The following is a 23130-nucleotide window of genomic DNA, read 5'->3' as shown; positions in this document are numbered from 1 at the left end:
TTTTCCACATCTTTTATGTGGATCAAACTAGGCTGAAGGCAACACAAATTCTAGCTCTACTTCCTGTCAGCTGGACAACTTTTTGGCACATTCTATGAGTTCTCACAGCATGGGTTTCTTCCTGTGATGCTGGTGCCCATGCCCTTTATTGGCAGGTGAGCTTATGTGAGGGTTCCAGCAGGTATTTAATAAAGGCTTATTAAAGTGCATTCTCCCTATCAATCAGTCACTTCATCCAGCTGAAGATGTGGAGATAGTAGAGGGAAAAGAAGGAAGAAAACCCACTATGGTTCACTCCCACCCTTGCAGGCTGGGGGAAAAGCTTGCTTACATGTAAACAGTCAGCAGAGCCACCCAGAAGACCTGCTCAGTAGGAGAGAAGCAGAGCCTATTTGAAGTGTTTATTCACAACCTTCCCAGTAATATCATGTCTGTATGTGTGGGGAAGTTGAGAATGCAGCCAGCCCACTTTCTTCTCTTAGATAATAACCCCTGAACTATCATGCATCTGAAATCTAATTTGCCTGGTTTAGGCAACATTGCTTTGATTGAAAACACCATAGTGTCTATCCAGTGACTATACTAAGGGCGTAGGTAAGCAAGTTTCATAAAATCCTTAGGTTTTATTTTTTAAGATTTTTTTTAATGTATGTGTATTTGGGTATTTTTAGTATATGTGTATTTGTGTGCCTGGGTATATGTATGTACACATACTAAATGTGTGCAGGTACCCACTGAAGCCAGAGGGTTTTGGATCCCCTAGAACTGGAATCACAGGTAGTTGTGAATTGCCTAATTTGGGTGCTAGGAATTGAACCTGGGTCCTCTGCAAGAGCAACAAATGTTCTTAACTGCTATACTGTAGCCTCCCCCCAAAGCCTTGGTTTTCTGATATGAGGATTTGAGGTTAGGTTGCCCCAGCTTTGAAAAATCTCAGGCTCCTCTTTTATTGGTTGTACCTTTCAGAATCAAGAGCCGCTGAGAGAAGATGACTCTGATTTCATCCTGACGGAGGGTGACCTCACTTTGACCTACGGAGACAGCACTGTGACGGCAAATGGCTCCTCGAGCTCCTACACAGCCTCCACAAGTCTCGAGGGCGGTCGGAGAACAAAAAGCAGCTCGGAGGAAGTGTTTGAACGAGACCTGGGAATGGGAGATCACAAGGTTTCCAGTCGGGGTACCCGCCTTGTGTTTCCACTACAGGAAAATGCATGACTTCACCCTAAATCCTGAAGGGTCAGGGAGGCTCTCATGAGGATGAGGATGAGGATGGCCGAATGCCCCAGTGTGTTTGAGGTGTGACATTGACTGGGTTAAACTAATGCTTCTATTTCATTGGGCCCTGAAACTATCATCACTTAAAACTTAACCCAAAACTCGGATGCTGGAGCTAAAACGTCTCTAAATTAAGACAAATGCAGACCTATTCCCACTTTTTCACATAGTAGTATACTGTTTCAGAGTTCAACAAAGATTATAATAGCATGCTTTAATGGTTTCTCACTTCACTTCCTGCAGCATCTGACAATGGTGGGGCAGATGTGGGGCAGATACGGGGCTGTAGTGCCAGTCTAGCTGGCCTTAAGGAACATTAAGTTGGGAGGACAAATTAGACAAAAAGACGGTGAAGAAAGGAAACTGAAATCAGACTCAGTGGTGCTAGATGCTGGTGTTACATCAGACAGTAGAGCCCCTGGCTCTGAGGACTTACACAGCTGCATCCTCCTGTCAGAGTCCTAGCTGTTCCGTCTGTGTTGCTCCTAGACTGAAGATTAGGAAGCATGTCCATAGGCTGGGGCATTAGCTCAACGACAGAATGCTAGAGTGCTTGCCTACAATGCACAAGACCCTGGGTTCCATTGCCAGCACGCAAAAAGTGTGTGTGTGGTGGGGAGGTTCCAAGAGCATTTCAGTATGGGGAAAAGAAGTCTAGTTCCTTCTCTGGAAATCTTTATAAAAGAGTTACTGAAATGTTTAAAACTAAAGGCAAATCATGTTCTGTTCTTTTTTAATTAATATGAAGACACGAGGTGTTGAGAACCTGCTGACAATAGCACTGCAATACTCACTTGACTTTGGAGGCTACTGTGTGAGCCTACTGCCTGGAAGGTCACTGCTAGACTGAGGTATATCTACCACATGGTTTGAGATAACATGGATATTGCTGTTATCTAGAGAAGAGAAGGCAGGAAGAAACGCAAGAGGCCACAGACTGTGGTTAGAGGAAAGAAATTTCATTGTGAATAATAACCTGCAAAGAAAAGATAGAAATCTTCATTATTGTTTTACATAAATTTAATTTTGAAACATCCAAAAGAGGTAATTCCAAAATCACACTCAACAGAATATAGAACTTGATTTGTTATAAATTATGTAAATGTATATGTTCAAGTAAAGGCTGAGTTTCCAAAGCCACCTATCTTTAGGACAAAAACTTCAATATTTTTAATAATTCCTTTCCCATTGGTACTATTTTCAATACCTAGAAGATGAAAATCATTCTGATGCTTTTATTTTGATCTGAACTTTTGTTGCTAAATGTAAATATCCAAAGCCCTTTAAATGATTTAACATTTCTGCTCTTCCAGGGAAGACAGGGAACTCTAGATGAACTATTAGATGACTGGCATTCTGACCTCTGACCACCCCTTTCTTTGTGTAGTCTGATAACTCCAGGAATCTTTGTATGTGAGAGGTGGCATTGGTGAAGGAGCATCCCTGTAGCAACCTTCTCGTAGTCTAGGTCTTATTGCCATGCTCCATTCTGATTTCTGAACTTTTTCTTCCACACAGCCTGATTTGGTTTACTTTCTTCAGGAATTATCTTTGGCATACTTAGCTACGTTTAGATATAGAGGATTATGTCTGGCTCAAGTCTGAAGTAGAAGGTGAGGAGGGTGAGACTTTAGGCAGATCCATCAGGCAAACTGGAGAACTTCTGGACAGGCTGTAAGGCTTACTTTGCTGTGGCCAATGACCGTGCCCCAAGATTGTCCAAATCAGACAATCAAAGGTCAAAAGTAGTCCTATTTTTAAAATGTTGCTTTAATCAACTGGCTCTTTCTTCATGGGATGCCTTTTCCTCCAATCCCAGATGAAAACTGCCTTCTGGAAAGTTTCTTCATCTAAAAATTATTTTCCTGGTGGTGAAGTAGTACCAGCATCACATGCTGTAGTGAGTAACTGCTGGAAATGCTGCTCTTTTCATCAGTTCTTTACGTTGCTGAATCTGTAACTCCAGCATCTTGAGTTTTTGAAAGTTCACAGTCTTATCATGAGGTTACATCTTCATCATTCAGATCTTCTCAGTGTATCTTGTATAACTCGGTTATCAAGTTTTCAATGTGATTTCAATATTCTCTACTGCTTTCTTGTATTATATTAAGCTGTTCTTGAGGTTTTACAGGGGAGGTCCCACATGTTGGTCCTGGTCAGGTCTCCAGTGTGATCTCCTCTGTCTGATATCAGAATCTGGTAACAGTTTCTGTATCACCTACCATATTTTGTGTTTCCTTTGTGTGTGGGGGGAAGAAATTCAGCATTTTCCATTAGAATTTGTTCCTGATGATCAATTTATAATCATTCAAGCAGTTTCCTTTTTGTTCCTGGATTCTGTTTTGCCCACTCACTGGGAGCCTATGTATGCAGAATTTATAATAGCTGTGGTTGGTTTTCCTATTCATAACAAGTTGATGGTTTCATGCTCTTGTTCTTTTTGTGTTGTGGTTATACTGAGTAGCTTAGCCTGCAACATTAGTTTGAAAATTCTATACCTCATCTTTCTCATATTTTAGGAGATTCTTATTCTTGCATAATAAGCCCCTCTCTCCTGAAGTCTACACTTCTCTCCTGGGAGATTCTAGTTGCTCCCTGAGTTGCTTAGCAGGCCTACAGAGGCCCATAGCACTTTCCAGTTTCAGATTATGTGTTTTCACATTTTTCTAAACTGCAAAGTTCTTCCTGTGAAGTACAAGCAGCTTACCCAGAGTTTAAAACAAACTATACTTAATTATCTGTCTTTTTATTGTTAGATTTTTCGTATAATAAATGAAACTAAAAGTAGTCAACTCTTAATCAACATGTAGAATATTTTAGTCAATATTCTCTTCTGTGCATACTTGGTAAGAAAGGCATTTGCCATTGAGAATATGTTTGATTGAGATATTCTTATTTCCGAGGTATATTGAGAGATATTTTTGCCTTCTGCCATCAGACCTGGAACTATTCCATTCATCCAGTTTCCAGAGTCAGGGTACCCAAGGAGCCCATTACAGCAATGAAAGTCTTAGAGCACCTGCTTGTCATACAGACATCTCCATCAAGGCCCCAGAGCTGCAGAGTCAATACCATCTTCTTTAGCAGTCCTATAGGCAGCACAGGCACCAAAGGAAACAGGAAGGAGCTGCCTGCTCTTACTGCACTGTTGACTCCTGCTTACTCAATGAGGCCAGTTGTGCTCCATAGAAAGAAGTCTTAAGATTTAGAACTTCTGACATTGAACTGATGCATGCTGCAATATTAGTGGCTACATGAGGAATCAGAAGCAAAGCAATGGAACATAATCCAGTAGAAAATGCTGTCTTCTATAAGTTTAGGAATTCATGTGTCTCTTGAGTACTATGCAAAGAGATATCATTTTGTTTTTGGTGGAGAGGCTACTGTACCAGCTTAGTATGAACATGATTTGAAATATGGCATTTCAGTTTAAATTTTTTTTCTGGATGAGCTATCCTAATTTACCTACTCTTAAAGTAGGTAAAATACTGAAAGAAATCTTAGAGTTGCCGACTGGGTGGGTCTCATGGCCATTTAACACCTGTTGTGTGGGTCCCTACTCATCATCTATAGGTTTTTGTTTTTGTTTGTTTGTTTGTTTGTTTGTTTGTTTTTTGAGACAGGGTTTCTCTGTGGTTTTGGAGCCTGTCCTGGAACTCGCTCTTGTAGACCAGGCTGGTCTTGAACTCACAGAGATCCGCCTGCCTCTGCCTCCCGAGTGCTGGGATTAAAGGCGTGCGCCACCACCGCCCGGCAGTAACTCCATTTTTAAAAGATGTTTTATAATGTGGTGGTTTTTCTCCTCACTCCATACAAATTAGTGCCCACAAGCACTAGGCCAACAACCTTATTAACCTTATTAACAGCCCAGTCTTAGCATAATCCTGCTGTGCTGTGTTCCTCTTAAAGGCTCTTATAATCTTCATTATTTTGAAAAGTAGCCCTGATCTTTGTTTGCAAAATGTGGAGACTAACCCTGACTTCCCAACAGTTCTCAAAGATGAAGCTACCTGGGTTGGAGAGATGGCCCAGTGGTTAAAAGCACTGAGCGCTCTTTTAAAGGTCCTGAGTTCAATTTCCAGCAACCACATGATGGCTCACAACCATCTGCAATGACATTTAGTGCCCTCTTCTGGCCTGCAAGCATACGTGTAGGCAAAGGACTGTATACATAATAAATAAATAAAATCTTAAAAAAAAAAGATGAAGCTATCTATAGAAGTTTTGCATTGAAGTGTTGTCCGCAGGCTGAATGGAAAAAAGTAGGGGTGCCACAAAGCACTGAAACTGCCTGCTTCAAAGGCAGCTATCTGGAAATGAGACTGGAATTGCTGAGTAATGGTCAGGTTTATCTCAGAAAGTAATCCAAGTCATCTTCCAAACCTGTTCATTCTGAGTTGAGGGAGATGACAGCTCTGAGGACTGGAATATTCTAGATCAGGCATTCTGAACTCAGACTGCTGTTGCCTTTGTCTGATCTTGAATTTAAAAAATGCAGGACCATGGGTTTGGATTAGCTGTAGAGCACTTCCTAGTATGCCAAGGCCCTGGGTTCTATTCCCAGGTACGAAAATAAAAAGGCCAGTTAAAGGCATAGTACCCTCAAGATTTGGATTCTGCAGCTTCAGGGTGGGGTCTGGCATGTGTGGTTTGTTTTGAAAGTTCTAGGATGCCTCCTGTTTAGAAGGTTGAGCCTTTTGCATGTTTGCAAGGAACCCTTTAAAAGCTTAGTTAAAGGAATGTTTGTTTAGTAATTGTTAGTGACAAAACCCGAAACTGATTGCTAATACTGACTAGGCCTCTGGAAAACGGTCCTGCTCATTTTGCAGAATTCAGGGTTGTCTTCCACATGAAAACAAAGACTTGAAGGAGAGCTGAGAGTAACTTGAGTATGTGTGTAGAAGAATTTCATACTTGTCATCTTTATTAGCACTTGTGATTGGGCAAGGGAGTTTTTGTCTTTGATCTGCTGAGTAGTTCAACACAAAAAGATTCTGGGAAGCTGTCCTTTCAATTCAGTATGGAATCAATAGTTCCTTTTTATGGCCAAACTTTGTCTTGTTGGTCCACATGCCTTATCCACAGAATATGGGTCGGCCCATTTACTGCCAGCAGCATGGGCAAAGGTTGTGGTTACTCTTTTGTCACATGTCAGCAGTGGCACAGCTCTGATAGAAGAGTTTTCATAATGCTCTCGTGGGAACGACCTGGAAAGCCTAAGCTTTCCTAGAGAATGAATTTTGGAACTTAAAAAGCGTGTGTGTTTCTTCCTACCAACCCTGTAGAAAGGGCATACCAACTCTGTCATCCAGGATACTTCTTAGAGTGACCATGATGCCTTGGAGCCAAACAAATCATGTTATGATATCAAACGTCTCATCAAGCAAACAGCAAGGTGCACTCTTGGTTGGATCCTCTAGACCTCTAACCTTGTGGTCTAACCTTGTGGTTCCATAGAAAAATAAGATCTCTTTTGATTAAAAAGGGAAAAAAAGGTTATCTCATCTGTATGGGAGCAGTTTCATCTAGAGCAAAGACCAGTCCCTACCAAAACAAAGATCTGCTTCCCATTGCCCTCCACCATCTCTCCCTTGCCTTGTCTCCAGTACAAGTGAATGTAATCATGTCAGATAGTTAATGTGAACCATTGGTTCCCTGGTACAGAAACACCACTGAGATCAGAGGACAATTGAGCAACTCATCAGAGGTGCAGATCATCCTCTTGTAACCTGCCTTGTTCTCTCTGTGAGTTTGAAGAAAACTCAAAGTAGCCCAGAGATGACATCACCATTCATCTAAAAGAGAGGGCTGCTGGGGTGGCAGCTTGCTGAGCTGATCCTTACAGCGGAGAAACTTGGGTGCTTGAGAGCCTCACTCCTGCATTTTGATGTTGACTCTTAAGATAGGGCAGGCCCTCTCCTGTGTGTTGAGTTCGAGCTCCTCGGTTTTTTTAAAGTGACTTTGCTTTGCCAGCATCAGCTGCTGTGTTGTAAGGCAGTAAGTTAAATAAAACTCGTGGCCAAGAGTTTACTTTAGAGACAACACATCTGACAGCTAAAATGACTTCACCCTCTTTTGAAAACATAGTTTGACAGTCCATAGAAAAGTATCATAGGAATGAATGTGATTGCATCAAACAGAAAAACATTCTCTGACGATTCTTTCAAAATAGGACCAAAACACAAACTTTATCCTCCTTTCAGTTTTCATACACATTTGTCAAATTAGCAGATATCTCTTATTACTAACTGCTGGCAAATTATAAAGAGCAAAACTAAAGTTTTTAGTGTTCATTTTCTATTCCTAAGCAGGGCATGCTATAGCTGTGGCCCATTTGAAACATGTGGGCAGCAAGCCTTGGGGAACATTAAAAAGAGGGTCTATCTGTTGTGCTGCTTTTTGAGAAGGCCTAAAATAGGTATGAGAACACACATCATCATTAAAAGGGCACAAGAGAATCTCTAAATGTTCTGGTCTACCTTCAACTCTTGGCCAGTGGGATATGTTTCTGACTATATATGCTGTATATGCTGAAGAAACTGAGCCGGCAAAAGAAGTGACTAGCGTGAGGCACTGAGGGTTTTCTACTGAAAGCACTTTCAGAAAGTGGCCATCCTGGCCTTTGTGGATAGGTCCATGCCAGAGCAGATGGGGGCTCCTTATGATCATTCTACTTGGAGGCCGTAGAAGAACAGAGGATCGATGCTTTTCCGTTTTGTGGGTATTCAATCTGTGGATATATAAGTTAGTGCTGGAAGCGCTTTATTTAAAATATAACTTCACAGTAGGGTCATTTCCTTCTAGCCTTTCTTTTCTTTTTTCTTTTCTAACCTAAATCCACCTGATCCTTCTTTTTTGGCATGTTTTACTATGCCCACTATGATAATGAAATAAGAAGACCACAAAGATTCAGTTGCTGGAAAGCAATTTTGAAACAGAGTAGGGGGAATTCAACTTGCAATGATTGGACTTTCTGGTGAACTTTTTCTAGAGGGCTGACAGTGTATTTGGGAGAATTTTATAGAAAATGACATTAAAGTGTTTTAACTGTGAACATTACAGATTAGGAATTATCTGCTACATTTCTGTGCAATCAGGAAAACTGCAGTAGGAACCCTAAAGTGTTCTCTCCTCCTCACCTTTTACTTAATGCTCACCTTTGGATAGCTGTTTAGATTGCTATTTATTGTAAATTTATTGTAAACCTAGCCTCGTGGTTTCCTGTCCTTTACTAATATTTAACATGTTGTTTTTCTCTAAGCTCTTTTTTTTTAAAAAAAAAATTCAAAATAAAAGGATGAACTGGCCGAGCTAATGGTGTCTTGTGTTTTCAGAGCTCCTCTGTTATATGTATACAGTGTGCTCTTATTTCCAGCATTTCTTTTTCTCGCTCAGAAGTTACTTTTTTTTTTTTAAAGAATATTTCTCTCCAGGGGAATTCGTTCAAACTATAGTTAGTAAGATATACTTGGACCTGAGCAAATTCAGTCCACAGCCTTGTTTGTAAATGGGATTTTACTGGCATCCATTACACTACTTGCTTGGCCTACTATCTGGAGTTTGTTTATGCTATAGTGACAGAGCTGAGGAGTTGTGATATTCTGTGGTACATAAAGCCTGAATTATTTACTATCTGACCTTTTACTAAGAAAATCTTTGCCAATCCCAAATTTAGGTACTTCTAAATTTAACTTCAGTGGTTAAGAGCACTTACTGCTCTTGCAGAAGATCAAGAATCAGTTCCCAGAACCTACATAGGCCAGTGTATACCACCTATAACTCCAATTCCAGGGGATTCAACGCCCTCTTCTGGATTCTGCAAGTACTTCATAAAGGTAGTGCACATAATCTCATACAGGCAAACACATATACATAAGCCTTTAGGGGGAAGAGAGAATAGGGTGTCATTTGGATATCCTAGTACACATCTGGAACCCAACATTTAGTAGGCAGGTACAAGTTTGAGACCAGCTTTAGCTGCACAGACAGGTTAACACTGGGGTCTGAACCTCCATGCTAACATCTTTTTGAGATTTTTAGACTTAAAAGAAATGGTTTAAATGTGGTCTCAGCCTGGGATTCCTCCTGCCCCTAAGAGTCTCACAGGCTGTGAGTGCAGAACCCTAAAGAACACATCACCAGGAGTTGACAACATGAATCTGTGAGACTGAAGGGTATAAACTTGACATTGTAATTTAATAGTTTCTTGTAGAATGACTGCTAAAATTCTTGAATCCAAATGGCATAGAGATGGCTCAGTAGTTAAGAACATTGGCTTCTCTTCCAGAGGACTGGGATTTGATTCTCACATGTCAGTTTACAAAGCTCACAACTATCTGTAACTCCATTTCCAGTGGATCTGATTCCCTCTTCTGGCCTCCATGGGAACTAGGCATGCACATGGCACACAGACATACATGCAGATAATACACCCATACAGGTAAAATGAAATTTAAAAAGAAAATTCTTGAACCCTATATACAGTTTCCTTGGTTCTTATATTCCTTTTATATAGACTATTGAACTCATGCAATTGAGCCATTTCCCAAAATCTGCTTAGCAAAACAAGCCCTGTCATTAGCATGATGCTTGTGTCATTTAACTGTATAGTTAAAAAACTACTAAATAGAACAATTTGAAAGCAAAAAAAAAGTTTCAATTTCTTTAGATCTCCTATCCCCAGGGAAAACTGGTTCTACAGGAGGAGGGCTGGGGATAACTGGTTCTACAGGAGGAGGGCTAATGGAAAGAAACCTAGACACAAAACCACCAAGACCTTTTATTTAATATAAAGTAATTTATTCAAGAAAGGCACAACTGCACTTGGCCCTTATTCACATTGATGACTTTTGTCTAGACATCTGCTGATGTGAAATGGAATCATGTCACATCTTCTTTGTTGTCAGGATGCCTTGTTGAAATGTCTCAAGCAGAGCCAAGTTCAGCCTGGGAACTAAAACTTTTCCTATTTTATGACCATAAATATCCACATTGCACTGTCACTTCCTTTCAGGAAACTTCATCTCAGCCAATGTGTCCGTCATTACTTAACAGCTTGTGATGTTTCTGACCAGCAGATTTGTACAGCAGTTGGTACCAAATTGGTCCCAGTCTCTGACAGTATGATAGATTGCCTCCACCTCGCAGCCTCTCCACTGTTGGTGCAGCGTGCTGAGCTCACCTGTTTGTGGCCACTGACCTGGAAGGGAAAGAACAAAAGATGTTTGACCTTCATAGAAATTCACAATCTGGCCAGGTGGAGGTGGCGCATGCCTTTAATCCCAGCACTTGAGAGACAGAGACAGGCAGATCTCTGTGAGTTTGAGACCAGCCTAGGCTACAAGAGCTAGTTCCAAGATAGGGAGCAAAGCTACAGAGAAACTCTATCTCGAAAAACCAAAAGAAAGAAATTCACAGTCTGTTGAACCCTAGTGATTTTTAACTACAGTTTTCTTTTCCAAGACAGGGTTTTTCTGTAGTTTTGGAGCCTGTCCTGGAACTAGACCAGGCTGGCCTCGAACTCACAGAGATCCGCCTGCCTCTGCCTCCCAAGTGCTGGGATTAAAGGCGTGCGCCACCACCGCCCGGGTAACTACAGTTTTCTTTATCCAAGTTATGTTATCAAGTATTGAAAGTGCATAGCAAATCAGTGCCTGTTATTTCTGGTTTGTAAAAGACACAAGGAGAAAATGTTACTTGAGGTGTTCAATGAATGGGAAAAGAAGATAACACAGGCCCCTCTACAAATATTGCTGTGTTTTATACAGCTACCAAGGTGGGATGTCTGCTGAAAAAAAGCCTTCTGGCACTCTGGCCAGGGAAGCAGGTAGACTAACTGCAGAAATTCACCTCTTCTGCTCCTCCAAATCCACTCCCCCAGTTTAATCCCCAGCTCTGCTGCAGAACACCTTCTGCAGCCTCCCTTCCCCAAGTGCTTCCACCTCCAGTGGCTCCTACAGATCTTCCACCAACTCATTGCTTTATCCCAGCCTCCCAACCACTCCAGCAGGTGCTCCCTGGAAACACACAGGTCACCCCTGCTAGGGAAGCAGGTAGGCTAACTGCAGATCTTCACTTCCCTTCTCTATCACTTCCTTCAAGTCCAATACCCCAGTCTCATCCCTGGCTCTGTAGCACACCACCTATAGACTCCCTTGTGGAAGGAAATTAATAAAACAGTTCATGATATGGAAGTGGAAACAAATCAATAAAAGAAACCCAAATTGAGGGAAATCTGGAAGTGAAAAATTTAGGAGCTTGAACAGGAACCACAGAGGCAAGCTTTACAGGAGATGGAAGAGTCTTAGGTGTTGAAGATACGATTGAAAAAATGATAAATAGGTCAGAAAGTGTTAAATATAAAACTCCTGGCTCAAAAGATCCAGGAAATCTGGGACACTATGAAAAGACCAAATCCAAGAATATGAACAGAGGAAGGAAAAGGAACATGAGCCAAAGGCACAGGAAGTATTTTCAACAGGATCTTAGTAAACTTCCCTAACATAAAAAAGTAGGTGTGTATGAAGGTACAAGAAGCATATAGAGCAGATTGGACCAGAAAAGAAAGTCCCCTCGGCACATAGTAATCAAAATAGTAAATTTACAGAGCAAAGAAAGAATATTAAAAGCTACAATGAGAAAGACCAAGTAACATATAAAAGCAGACTTACTAGAATTACACCTGACTTCTCAATGGAGACTCTAAAAGCCAGAAGGGCCTTGAGAGATGTGCTGCAGATGCCAAGAGACAACAGATGTAAGCCCAGATTACTATATGCAGCAAAACTTTCAATTACCATAGATGGAAAAATAACAAGATATTCCATGCTAAAAGTAAATTTAAACAATATCTATCCAAAATATAGCCTCACAGAAGGGGCTAGAAGGAAAACTTCAACCTAAAGAGATTGACTGCACCCAAGAAAACACTGGGAATAAATAATCCCAGACCAGCTAAATGAAGAGATGGGAAACACACACATAGACACACCCCGCAACCACCACCAACAACAACATCAAAATCACAGGAGACAACAATCAATTGTCATTTATATCTTTCATCAGTGGTCTCAATTATTTAATAAAAAGACACAGACAAACAGAAGGATGTTAAAACAGGATCCATTCTTTTGATGCATCCAAGAAACATACCTCAATATCAAAGATAGATATTACCTCAGAGTAAAGTGTTGAAAAAAGTTATTCCAAATAAATGCAAGTGAGTGTAGCTATTTTAATATTTAACAAAATAGAACAAATGAGAACTAATCAGAAGAAATAGGGTAGAACACTACATACTCATTAGAGGAAAAATCTACCAAGAAAGACATTTTACTTCTTAGCATCTAAGCACCCAGCATAACATCCAAATTCACAAAGAAACACTAAATACTGCTTAAATCACATATTGACCCTCACACACCGATAGTGGGAGACTTCAATACTCCACTCTTGCCAATAGACAAGTCATCAAAATCCCCCAAAAAATCTAAACAGAGAAATATTAGAGCTAATAGATATTATAAGCCAAATAAGCCTAACAGATATTTGCAGAACATTTCATTCAAACACAAAAGAATACACCTTTTCAGCACTTCATAGATTTTGGACACAAACAAGTACCAACAGATACAAAAAAATAAAGACAAGTCCTCTGCTTCTTATCTGACCACATGCATTAAAGCTGTATGTCAACAACAACAGAAACAACAGAAAGCTTAGAAACTCAAGGAAAATGAACAACTCTATACTGAATGAAAAATGAGTCAAGAGAGAAATAAATAAGACTTTCTAAAGTTGAGTGAAAATGAATACACAATATACCCAAACTTATAGGACACAATGATAGTGGTTCTAAGAAGTAAGTTCTTAGCACTAAGTGCCTACATAAAAAAATACCGAAGAGATTTCATATTAACAAATTAACAGCACACCTGAAAGCTCTAGAACAAGACGAAAAGAAAAAAAATGCCCAAAAGGAGTAGATGACAAGAAATAATCAAACTCCAGGCTAAAATCATAAACAAATAAAAACACAATACAAATGATCAAGAAACAAATGGTTGATTCTTTGAGAAAAATCACTATGCCTGAAAAAACCCTTATGAAAATTAACTAAAAGGTAGAGAGAAAATATCCAAATTATCAAAATCAAAAAATAAATGGGGGTGGGACAGAACAACAGACACCAAGGAAATCCAGCGAATCATAAGGACATTAAAAACCTGTACTCCACCAAATTGGAAAATATAAAAGAAATGGATAATTTGCTTGATAGGTACCACTTACCCAGGACCAGATAGTTTTAGTGCAGAATTCTACCAGACTTTCAAAGAAGAGTTAATGCCAATACTATTTAAATTATTCCACAAAATAGAAGCAAAAGGAACATTGCCCAATTCATTTTATGAGGCCATAGTTATCCTGATACCCAAACTACATAAAGACCCAACAAAAAGAATTACAGACTAATTCTCCCTATAAACACAGTTGGGAAAATACTTGCAAACCAAATCCAAGAACACATCAAAAAAGATCATACACCATGGTCAAGTAGGCTTCTTCCTAGAGATGCAGGAATGGTTCAATATATGAAAATCTATCAGTGTAATCCACCATATAAACTAAAGGGAAAAAAACATAATCTCAGAAGCTGAAAAAGCCTTTGATAAAATCCATTATCCCTTCATGATAAATGTCCTGGAGAGATGAGGAATATAATGAGTCTATCTAAACATAATAAAAACAATTTACAGCAAGGCCATTGCCAACATCAAATTAAATGGAGAGAAACTCAAAGCAGTTGTACTAAAATCAGGAACAAGACAATGTTGCTCACTCTCTATATATCTATTTGTAGTATTTAGAGTTTCTGTTGATGTAAAGAGACACCATGGCCACAGCAACTGTTATAAAGTAGCTCAATATAAAATTAACTCACAAAAAATCAGTAGTCCTACTATATACAATGATAAATGATATACTCCTCCTATATACAAATGATAAACAGACTGAGAAAGAGATCAAAGAAACAACACCTTTCACAACAGGCTCAAATAATGCATAGTATCTAATGAAGTAAGTGAAAGGTTTGTATGATAAAACTTCAGTATTGAAGAAATAAATTGAATACGATATCAGAAGTTGGAAAGAACTCCCATACCCATGAATCACTAGGATTAATTGCCATCCTACCAAAAAGTATATGCATTTATTGCAATACTTTTCAAAATTCCAACAGAATTCATAGATCTTGAAAGGACAATTTTCAGCTTCCATATGGGAAAACAGGAAAACTAGGATAGCTAACAATCCTGAAAACAAAAGAACTGTGAGAGGTATTACTATCTCTGTTTTCAAGCTGTACTTTGGAACTATAATAATACAATAGCATGGTACTGGCACAAAAACAGACACGTTGATTAATGGAATAGAACTGAAGACCCAGACATAAATCCACAAAACTATAAACACTCGATTTTTTATACATAAGGAAGTCAGAAACACACACTGGAAAACCCACCTTCAACAAATGGTGCTGGCCAAAATGGATGTAGGCATGTAAAAGTATGCAAATAGATCCATATCTATCATTTTGCACAAAACTCAATCCAAGTGAATCAAGAACCTCAACTTAAAACCAGGTACACTGAACCTGATAGAAGAGAAAGTTGGGAATAGCCTTGAACACATTGGCACAGAAGACAACTACCTGAACAGAACACCAGTCGTGCACACACTAAGATCGACAATTAATAAATTGGACCTCATGAAACTGAAAAACTCCTGTGTTGCCAATGATACTTATTCAGACAAAGCAACAGTCTACAGAATGGGAAAGGAGTTTTACCAACTACACATCTGATAGAGGTTTAATGACACCTAGGGTAAAACCAAATATTACTTGTCTTAAAAATTGATGAAATAACTCCCAATGATATCCTGCTGTACTCATAGATCAGTGCCTTCCTCAGCCATCATCAGAGAAGCTTCCTAGTGCAACAGATGGGAACAAATGCAGAGATCCACAGCCAGACATTACAGAGAGAGAAAGAGAGAGAGACTGACCTTGGATCACAGAGCTCTAAATGGGAAGTCTCCATCAAATCCCTCCCCTCAGAGCTCAGAGAACGCTGCAGAAAAAGAGGTGGAAAGAATGGAGGAGACTAGGAGAATAAAGCCCTTTAAATAAACATGAGCAAAGCTCACAGATACTAAAGCAGCATACACAGGGCCTGCAGGGGTCTGCACCAGGCCCTCTAAATATATATTACAGCTTTCAGTTTAGCATTTTTGTGTGACTCCCAAGAGTATGAATGAGTGGGTCTCTGATTCCTGTGCATTCTCTTGGGCTCTTTTCCTTGGGGGTTGCCTTGTCAAACTTCAATGTGATGGCTTTTGTTTTATCTTATTGCTGTGAATATATTTTATTACCATTGGTTAATAAAGAAGCTTCTTTAGCCTATGGTAGAGCAGAATATAGCTAGGCAGGAAATCCAGATACAGGGAGAAAGAAGGCAGGATCAGGGAGTCACCAGGAGCCTCTAGAGAAGCAAGATGGGAGGTAACAAGCCACAAGCCTTGTGGTAAAATATAGAATAATAAAAATGAGTTTTAAGTTGTAAAAGCTAATTAATAATAAACCTGATCTAATAGACCAAACAGTTTGTAATTAATATTAAGAGTGGTTATTTGGGAACTGGCGGGTGGGAGAGAAACCTCCAATTACATTTTATTATATTTTATGTTATCATGTTTGGTTGTTATCTCCTAGAAGCCTATTACTTTTCTAATGGGAGACAGAAAAGGAGTGGATTGGGGTTGGGAAGGAACTGGGAAGAGCAGAGGGAGGAGTAACTATAATCAGGATATATTGTATGAACAAAGAATTTATTTTCATTAAAAGGGGAGGGGAGAAAAAAAGCGCTTTCAGAGGCATGTTGGGAAGATGTGGGGAGGAGCTGGGATTGAAGCCACATCTTTAGGTAAACAGGGTAACTCTATTTAAACCCTTTTCATATATGTATGCAAATATGTTTTAGGAAGTTTCCATAGTAGTAATTTCCATATAGTTCTTTCAAAGGTCCTTAGTGTTAGTTATCCTTGCCCATACTCTCTCCTCTCCTCTTCCTTCCTTCCCCCACCCCATTTAACTCTTTCTGTATCATTATACCCCCTTTCCCTTCACAGCTATGTACTATTCCCCCTTTCTTTGAAATTGCCCTCATAGCCCCCTTAACAGTTTTTGAAGGCACTCCAATTTAAACACTCTTATCTAAATTCAAATCTAGCATCCACACAGGAGAGAGATCATGTGACATTTATCATTCTGAGTGTGGGTTATCTGACTCAGTATGATTATTTTCAGCTCCATTCATTTGCCAGCAAATGTTATAATTTTATCTTTAGAACTGTCTAGTATCCCATTGTGTTATGAACCACTCTTTCATTATCCATTCCAATCATTTGTTAATGGACATCTAGGCTGTTTCCATTTCCTGGCTATTATGAATAGAGCAGTCATGAATATGGATGACCAAGTGTCTCTGTAATAAGATGTAGCGTCCTTTGAAAATATGTCCAGGAGTGGTATTGCTGGATCATGTTGTAGATCTATTTCTAATTTTTTTGAGGAACCTACATACTGATTTCCATGAAACCATACCAGTTTACACTCCTGCAAACAGTGAATAAGTGTTTCTCTTTTCCCAATCCATGCTAGTATTTGTTGTCATTTGTTTGTTCTTATATATTCTAGATACCAAACCACTATCAGATGTATAGCTGGTAAAGACTTTTCATTCTGTACGCTGCCTCATCACTTAAATGATGTTTTGCTGTATTAAAGCTTTTTAGTCTCATAAGAACACATTTGTCAACTCTCTACCACCCTGAACATGCCTGATCTTGCTACTAGCTTCTTGATTTGGGGGTCTTCACTCTGATATTAAATGTGTATGAAGTTTAGCATTTTTTCTATTGTGCAAAGATATCTATCAGTTTAATAGAACTACTGGTGCTGGGCATTTAATCCCAACACTCAGGTGGAAGAGGCAGGTGAATCTCTGAGTTCAAGGCCAGTCTGTTCTTCATAGTGTGTTGCAGGGCATCCAGGGCTACATAACAGGGAGAGCTGTCTCAAAAACAAAACAAAACAAAAACTGAAAATTATCGATGAAGAGTTTGGGGAGAAAGATTTTTCAAAATGATTAGAAATGTACAATACAAGCTTCTCTTTTAACTGGCCAGATAGCCCAGTGCCAAGCCTGACCATTTGAAGTCATTCCTGGGACCCTCCTGCACACATTTGCTGTGCCGTGCACATGCCCCCATCCACAATGTTCCAATGTTCACAACATACAATCAAAATGTAGTGTTAAAAAAAATCTTAAATAGAAAACACTATCCTGAGTGAGGTAAGCCAGACCCAAAAAGAGGAACATGGGATGTACTCACTCATATTTGGTTTCTAGCCATAAATAAAGGTCATTGAGCCTAGAATTCGTGATCCTAGAGAAGCTAAATAAGAAGGTGAACCCAAAGAAAAACATATAGGCATCCTCCTGAACAGTAACCTTCATCAGACGATGAAAGGAGACAGATACAAAGACCCACATTGGAGCACCGGACTGAAATTTCAAGGTCCAAATCAGGAGCAGGAGAGAGAGCACGAGCAAGGAACTCAGGACCGCGAGGGGGGCACCCACACACTGAGACAATGGGGATGTTCTATCGGGAACTCACTAAGGCCAGCTGGCCTGGGTCAGAAAAAGCATGGGATAAAACCGGACTCGCTGAACATAGCAGACAATGAGGACTACTGAGAACTCAAGAACAATGGCAATGGGTTTTTGATCCTACTGCACGTACTGGCTTTGTGGGAGCCTAGGCAGTTTGGATACTCCTCATACTAGACCGGGATGGAGGTGGATGGTCTTTGGACTTCCCACAGGGCAGGGAACCCTGATTGCTCTTAGGGCTGACAAGGGGGGGGACTTGATTGGGGGAGGGAAATGGGAGGTGGTGGTGGGGAGGAGGCAGAAATCTTTAATAAATAAATAAATTAATTAAAAAAAATCTTAAAACTTGGAGGTGGGGTGGAGTACCTTTTTTTTTTTTTTTTTTTTTTTGACCTGGGTTCAGCTCCCAGCATCCACCTGGCAGTCACAAGTTTGATGCATTTCTGACCTCTGAAGGTGTTGTATGCCCTGTGATGGCTAGTTTGATGTCAACTTGACATAAGCTATATATGAGAGGAGGGAATCTTAATTAAGAAAATGCCTCTATGAGGGCAGACTGTAGGCAAGCCTGTAGGGCCTAGCCAGGGCTGGTGGTCCTGGGTTCTATAAGAGAGCAGGCTGAACAAGTCATGGCAGTAGGCTAGTAAGCAGCACCCTCCATGGCATCTGCATCAGCTCCTGCCTGCAGGTTCCTGCCCTGTTTGAGTTCCTGTCCTGACTTCCTTCGATGATGAACAATGTTGTGGAAGTGTAAGCCAAATAAACCCTTTCCTCCCAAATTTCTTTTAGTTCTGGTGTTTCATCCCAGCGACTAAGACACCTCCTTTCAGATAATTCTAGCTTGTGTCAAGTTGACATAAAACTAGGCAGCAGTCATCAACCCTATCCTGGCTGTAACCAAATAGGGTGCCAGTGTCCTGCTAGTGGAGATTTGCTAAAAATGATTGAGACAAGAGTCAGAGATAAAGAGCACAAGACCCTAAACGTGCAAAAGAAAATGAAAAGAGCACTCACTTTTCAAACAAAAAACCAAGAAAATTTCACCTTGAATGAGAAAGAATACTTGACACAGCACTGTTATTAAAATAACCAGAAGCAAGCTTAAAGCAGTGTTATGGCTAATCGTGGTTGTCAGCTTGACCTGGATGTGGAGTCAAGTAAAAGGCAAGCTGATGGGCATATCTGGGAAGTAGTTTTATAACTAGATTACTTGAAGTGGAATGCCTGCACTAAATGGGGGTGCTGGCCCACATAAAAAGAAAGACTGAGAGAGGAAAAAAAGGTTTTGCCTTCTTCCACTCTTGCCAGCAACTTCGTCTACACTACACTGCTGCTGCTTCTTCTTTTGCATGTGTTGCTAATAGCAGAACCTAGCCTCTTCAGGCTTCCAACTTGGAGTGACGACCTGGAACTCTCTAGAAATTTTTCCTACCTTCAGCACCAGACTGGAAGTGCTGAGGCATTCTGTCCCATGGGTGAAGAAGCTACTGTGTTCTCAACTTCTCCCAGTAGGAAGCTAGCCATTGTTAGATGACTCAGACCACATAAAATAAGACAATCTAATAAAACTTCTAATATATATTCATTCTATAGGTTGTTCCTCTAGAGAACCCTGATGAATACAGGCAGTTATCATTAAAGTAGTGCTTCAACTAACACTTATAAACACCATTAAAATAAAAAATGATAAATGTTCAAAGAAATATATATATATAGTTTTTCTAGATAGGGTTTCTTTGTAGTTCTTGAGCCTGTCCTGGAACTTGCTCTGTAGACCAGAGTGGTCTCAAACTCAGAGATCCATCTGCCTTGGCTCCCAAGTGCTGGGATTAAAGGTATGTGCCATCACTACCTGACTTTTTTGGGGGGTAAGGGGGCGTATTTTTAAGGAATCAAATGGAAAACAAAATTTTTGAGACAATGTTTTACTATGTGACTCAGGTTAGCCTTGACTTTGTGATCCTCGTGCCTTAGACTTTTGAGTTCTGGAATTACAGATATGTGAAACCATACCTGACAACCAGTTGGAAATTTTAGAAGTGTAAAATACAATACATCCCCCCAAAAAACTCTCTGGGTGGGCTGAACTGCAAAACATGCTGACTGAGTAAATAATTACAAAATTCTGGGGCAGGAGGTATAGCTTGGTGTTTAAGAGCACATGCTACTCTTGCAGAGGACCAAAGTTTGGTTCCCAATCTACATGGTGGTTCAAAAATACCTGTAATTCAAGTTCCAGAGTTAACTTATGCCCACTTCCAGCCTCCATACAGGTGGTGCCCATACATACATGCAGGCACTCATGCATACACATAAAATAATAAATACTTTAAAAAAAGAATTACTGGGTCTGGAGAGATGTCTTAGAGGTTAAGAGTACTGGCTGCTCTTCCAGAGGTCCCGAGTTCAATTCCCAGCAATCACATGGCAGGTCACAACATCTATAATGAGATCTGGTGCCCTCTTTCTGGCATGTATGCATACATGCAGGAGGAACACTGCATAATAATAAAAAATTTTAAAAAAGAATTGAGTAGACTCAATGTAAACAAAAGAAAACAGAGTGAAAAAGGATGAACAGAGGGCCAGGTGTGGTGACCCTGACACTTGTTGGCAGAGGCAGGCAAATCTCTGAGCACCAGGCCTTGCAGAGTACATAGAGAGACCCTGTCTCAAAACAAAATAAGACAAAAAAAGATGAATTGAGCTGAAAAGTCTGGTGTACTCCAATAACTGATCTACCTTCATGCCAGCAGAGTTCCAGTAAGATGCTGAAAGTGTACTTGAACAAATATGCTTGAAATTTCCACAAATTTGACAAATGGCATAAGTTCACAGATTCAGTAATGTTCACAGATTCAGTAATGTCTGAGAATGTTAATCAATAAAGACCCAAAGAAACCTACCCACAAACAAAGCACGATCAAGTTTCAGAAAAGTAACTTCTAGCCAGGGATGGTGATGCATACCTATAATACCAGCACTTGAGTGGTGTAAACAGAAAATCATGAATTTGAAGTTATCCTGGGCTAATTAGAAAAACTATCTTTTAGTAATTTAATTAGATTAATTGATTCATCAAATTAAGAAAAGTTTAAGAAAAAATTCTTGAAAGTATCTAGAGATAAATGACATCATTTATGGGAAAGTGTAATGGATTTAATACCTGAAAGCATGGAGGTTTGAAGTGTCACATATTTTCAGTGATGGAAAGAAAGTAACTGTAAACCCAGATTTCTATATCCCATAATAATATCCTTCAGGAGTGATTTTGAAATAATGACTTCCTCAGTGGAAAACAGTTTGTTGATGTACAATAAGAGCTAAAGGAAGTTTTTCCAGCTGAAAGCAAATGATAAAAGAAGAGTACACATCCCTAACAAATGGAGACAGAACAGAGTAAGGAAATACAAGGAAACAAATAGACAATTTTCTTATATTTTAGAAATTGTTGTGTGTATGTGTGTGTATGTCTGCACACACCCCCATGTGGGAGGGCTATGCATGCTCATGAATGCAAAAGATAAAAGAGGATGTTGGATGTCCTGCTCTATCACTCTTTATTCCTTTGAGACTGGGTCCTGAACCTGTAGCTAGGCTGGCAACCAGCCAAGTCCAGCCATCCTCCTGTCTCCACACCACTAGGGGTTGTAGACATACATGCCCCACTTTTTACATGGGCTCTATGTATCTGCACTCAGTTTTATTTTTTGTTTGTTTGTTTGGTTGGTTTTGTTTTGTCAAGACAGGGTTTTCCTGTTTAGTCTTGGCTGTCCCAAAACTCAGGCTGACCTCAAACTCAGAGATCTACCTGCCTCTGCCTCGCAAGTGTTGGTATTAAAGGAGTGAGCCACCACTGCCTGGCTGCACTCAGGTTCATTATTATTATTATTATTATTATTATTATTATTATTATTATTATTTAATGTTTCATTTATTTTAATACCACCCACGGTTTCCCCTCCTTCTCTTCCCATTTCCTTCCCCACCTCCCCTATAACTCCCCCCATCTACTCAGTGCAGCAAAAGCTCTTATCTGATGAGCCATTTTCCCCAGATCACAAATTACATTGGATTTTAAGGCAAATTTAAACTGTATGATTTTGTTTTCAATACATACAGAGAAACTATTTAAGAGAATCATGAAAAGGGAACAAGTTAAAGAGACCCCAATGCAAATGGCTGCTCTAGATGCATCAAATAGTTGACTCAAGTAGGCTAGAGTAAGTTGCATATGTATAAGCCAAAGGAGCCACTGAAATAAACATACATAGAGGTCTGCTCAGAAATACTGCAGGGAAATTGAAGTGAAGTTTTGAAAAAATATTCAAATAAGAAAAGGCAGAAAGGGGAAATGAGAAAAATAATGGAAAAACAGCAGATGAAAGCCCTAAAAATATCAATAATCATTTTACAAGTAGTTTCAATACTTGATAACCTGGGTAAATTGCACTAATTCCTCAAAAGCACAAAACTACCCTAACTCTGCCCATATGAAATGGATAATGTGAAAAGTTCAAAAACAATAAAAACCGGAGTTAATAGTAAAGACTCTTCCAAAGAAAATTTCCTGGCCCATCTAGTTTCAATGGATAATTCTACCAAATAATTAAAGTAGAATTGACATCAATATGATACAATGTTTTTCATACAATTTTAGGTCAGTTTTATCCAGATACTAAAGCCAGACAACCCTGGGGAAATCTGTCAGTCAGTAGCTCTCATAAATTTACATGTGATTGTTTTTGCATTTTTTTTTTGCTGTTCTTTGAAACAGGGTGTCTTTTTTTTTTTTTTTTTTTTTTGGTTTTTCGAGACAAGGTTTCTCTGTGATTTTGGAGCCTGTCCTGGAACTAGCTCTTGTAGACCAGGCTGGTCTCGAACTCACAGAGATCCGCCTGCCTCTGCCTCCCGAGTGCTGGGATTAAAGGCGTGCGCCACCACCGCCCGGCCAGGGTGTCTTTTTTTATTATTATTATTTTTATTCTTTTTAAATTAAAATTTCCACCTGTCCCCGTTTCCCATTTCCCTCCCCCTCCTCGCAAATATTGCCCCCTGTAGTAGGAGCTGTGGGCCTCTTCCCACAGCCTGGCTCATGGCTGCCTAGCTAGCT

General features: G+C 39.7%; 2 protein-coding genes across 4 annotated transcripts in view; one reads left to right on the top strand and one right to left on the bottom strand.

The window, feature by feature from the left end:
• The window catches only part of Slc9a7 (solute carrier family 9 member A7), a 167160-nt gene extending 158575 nt beyond the window's left edge, over window positions 1–8585 (top strand). For 2 of the 3 annotated variants that reach the window (XM_057759236.1, XM_057759235.1), the window contains one exon: window positions 967–8585. In XM_057759236.1, coding sequence (XP_057615219.1) covers window positions 967–1218 — 252 coding nt within the window. In that variant the 3' untranslated portion in view covers window positions 1219–8585. The remainder of the gene's footprint in view (window positions 1–966) is intronic. The other variant, XM_057759237.1, reaches the window with a different exon arrangement.
• A 1505-nt stretch (window positions 8586–10090) lies between these two features.
• The window catches only part of Chst7 (carbohydrate sulfotransferase 7), a 64510-nt gene continuing 51470 nt past the window's right edge, over window positions 10091–23130 (bottom strand). Inside the window, exon 2 of the mRNA XM_057760011.1 lies at window positions 10091–10477. The gene's annotated coding sequence lies outside the window, so the exon portion shown is untranslated. The remainder of the gene's footprint in view (window positions 10478–23130) is intronic.

Source organism: Chionomys nivalis, chromosome X (genome assembly GCF_950005125.1).
Source record: "Chionomys nivalis chromosome X, mChiNiv1.1, whole genome shotgun sequence".
Taxonomy (NCBI): domain Eukaryota; kingdom Metazoa; phylum Chordata; class Mammalia; order Rodentia; family Cricetidae; genus Chionomys; species Chionomys nivalis.
This window is presented reverse-complemented; position numbering and strand designations above follow the sequence as displayed.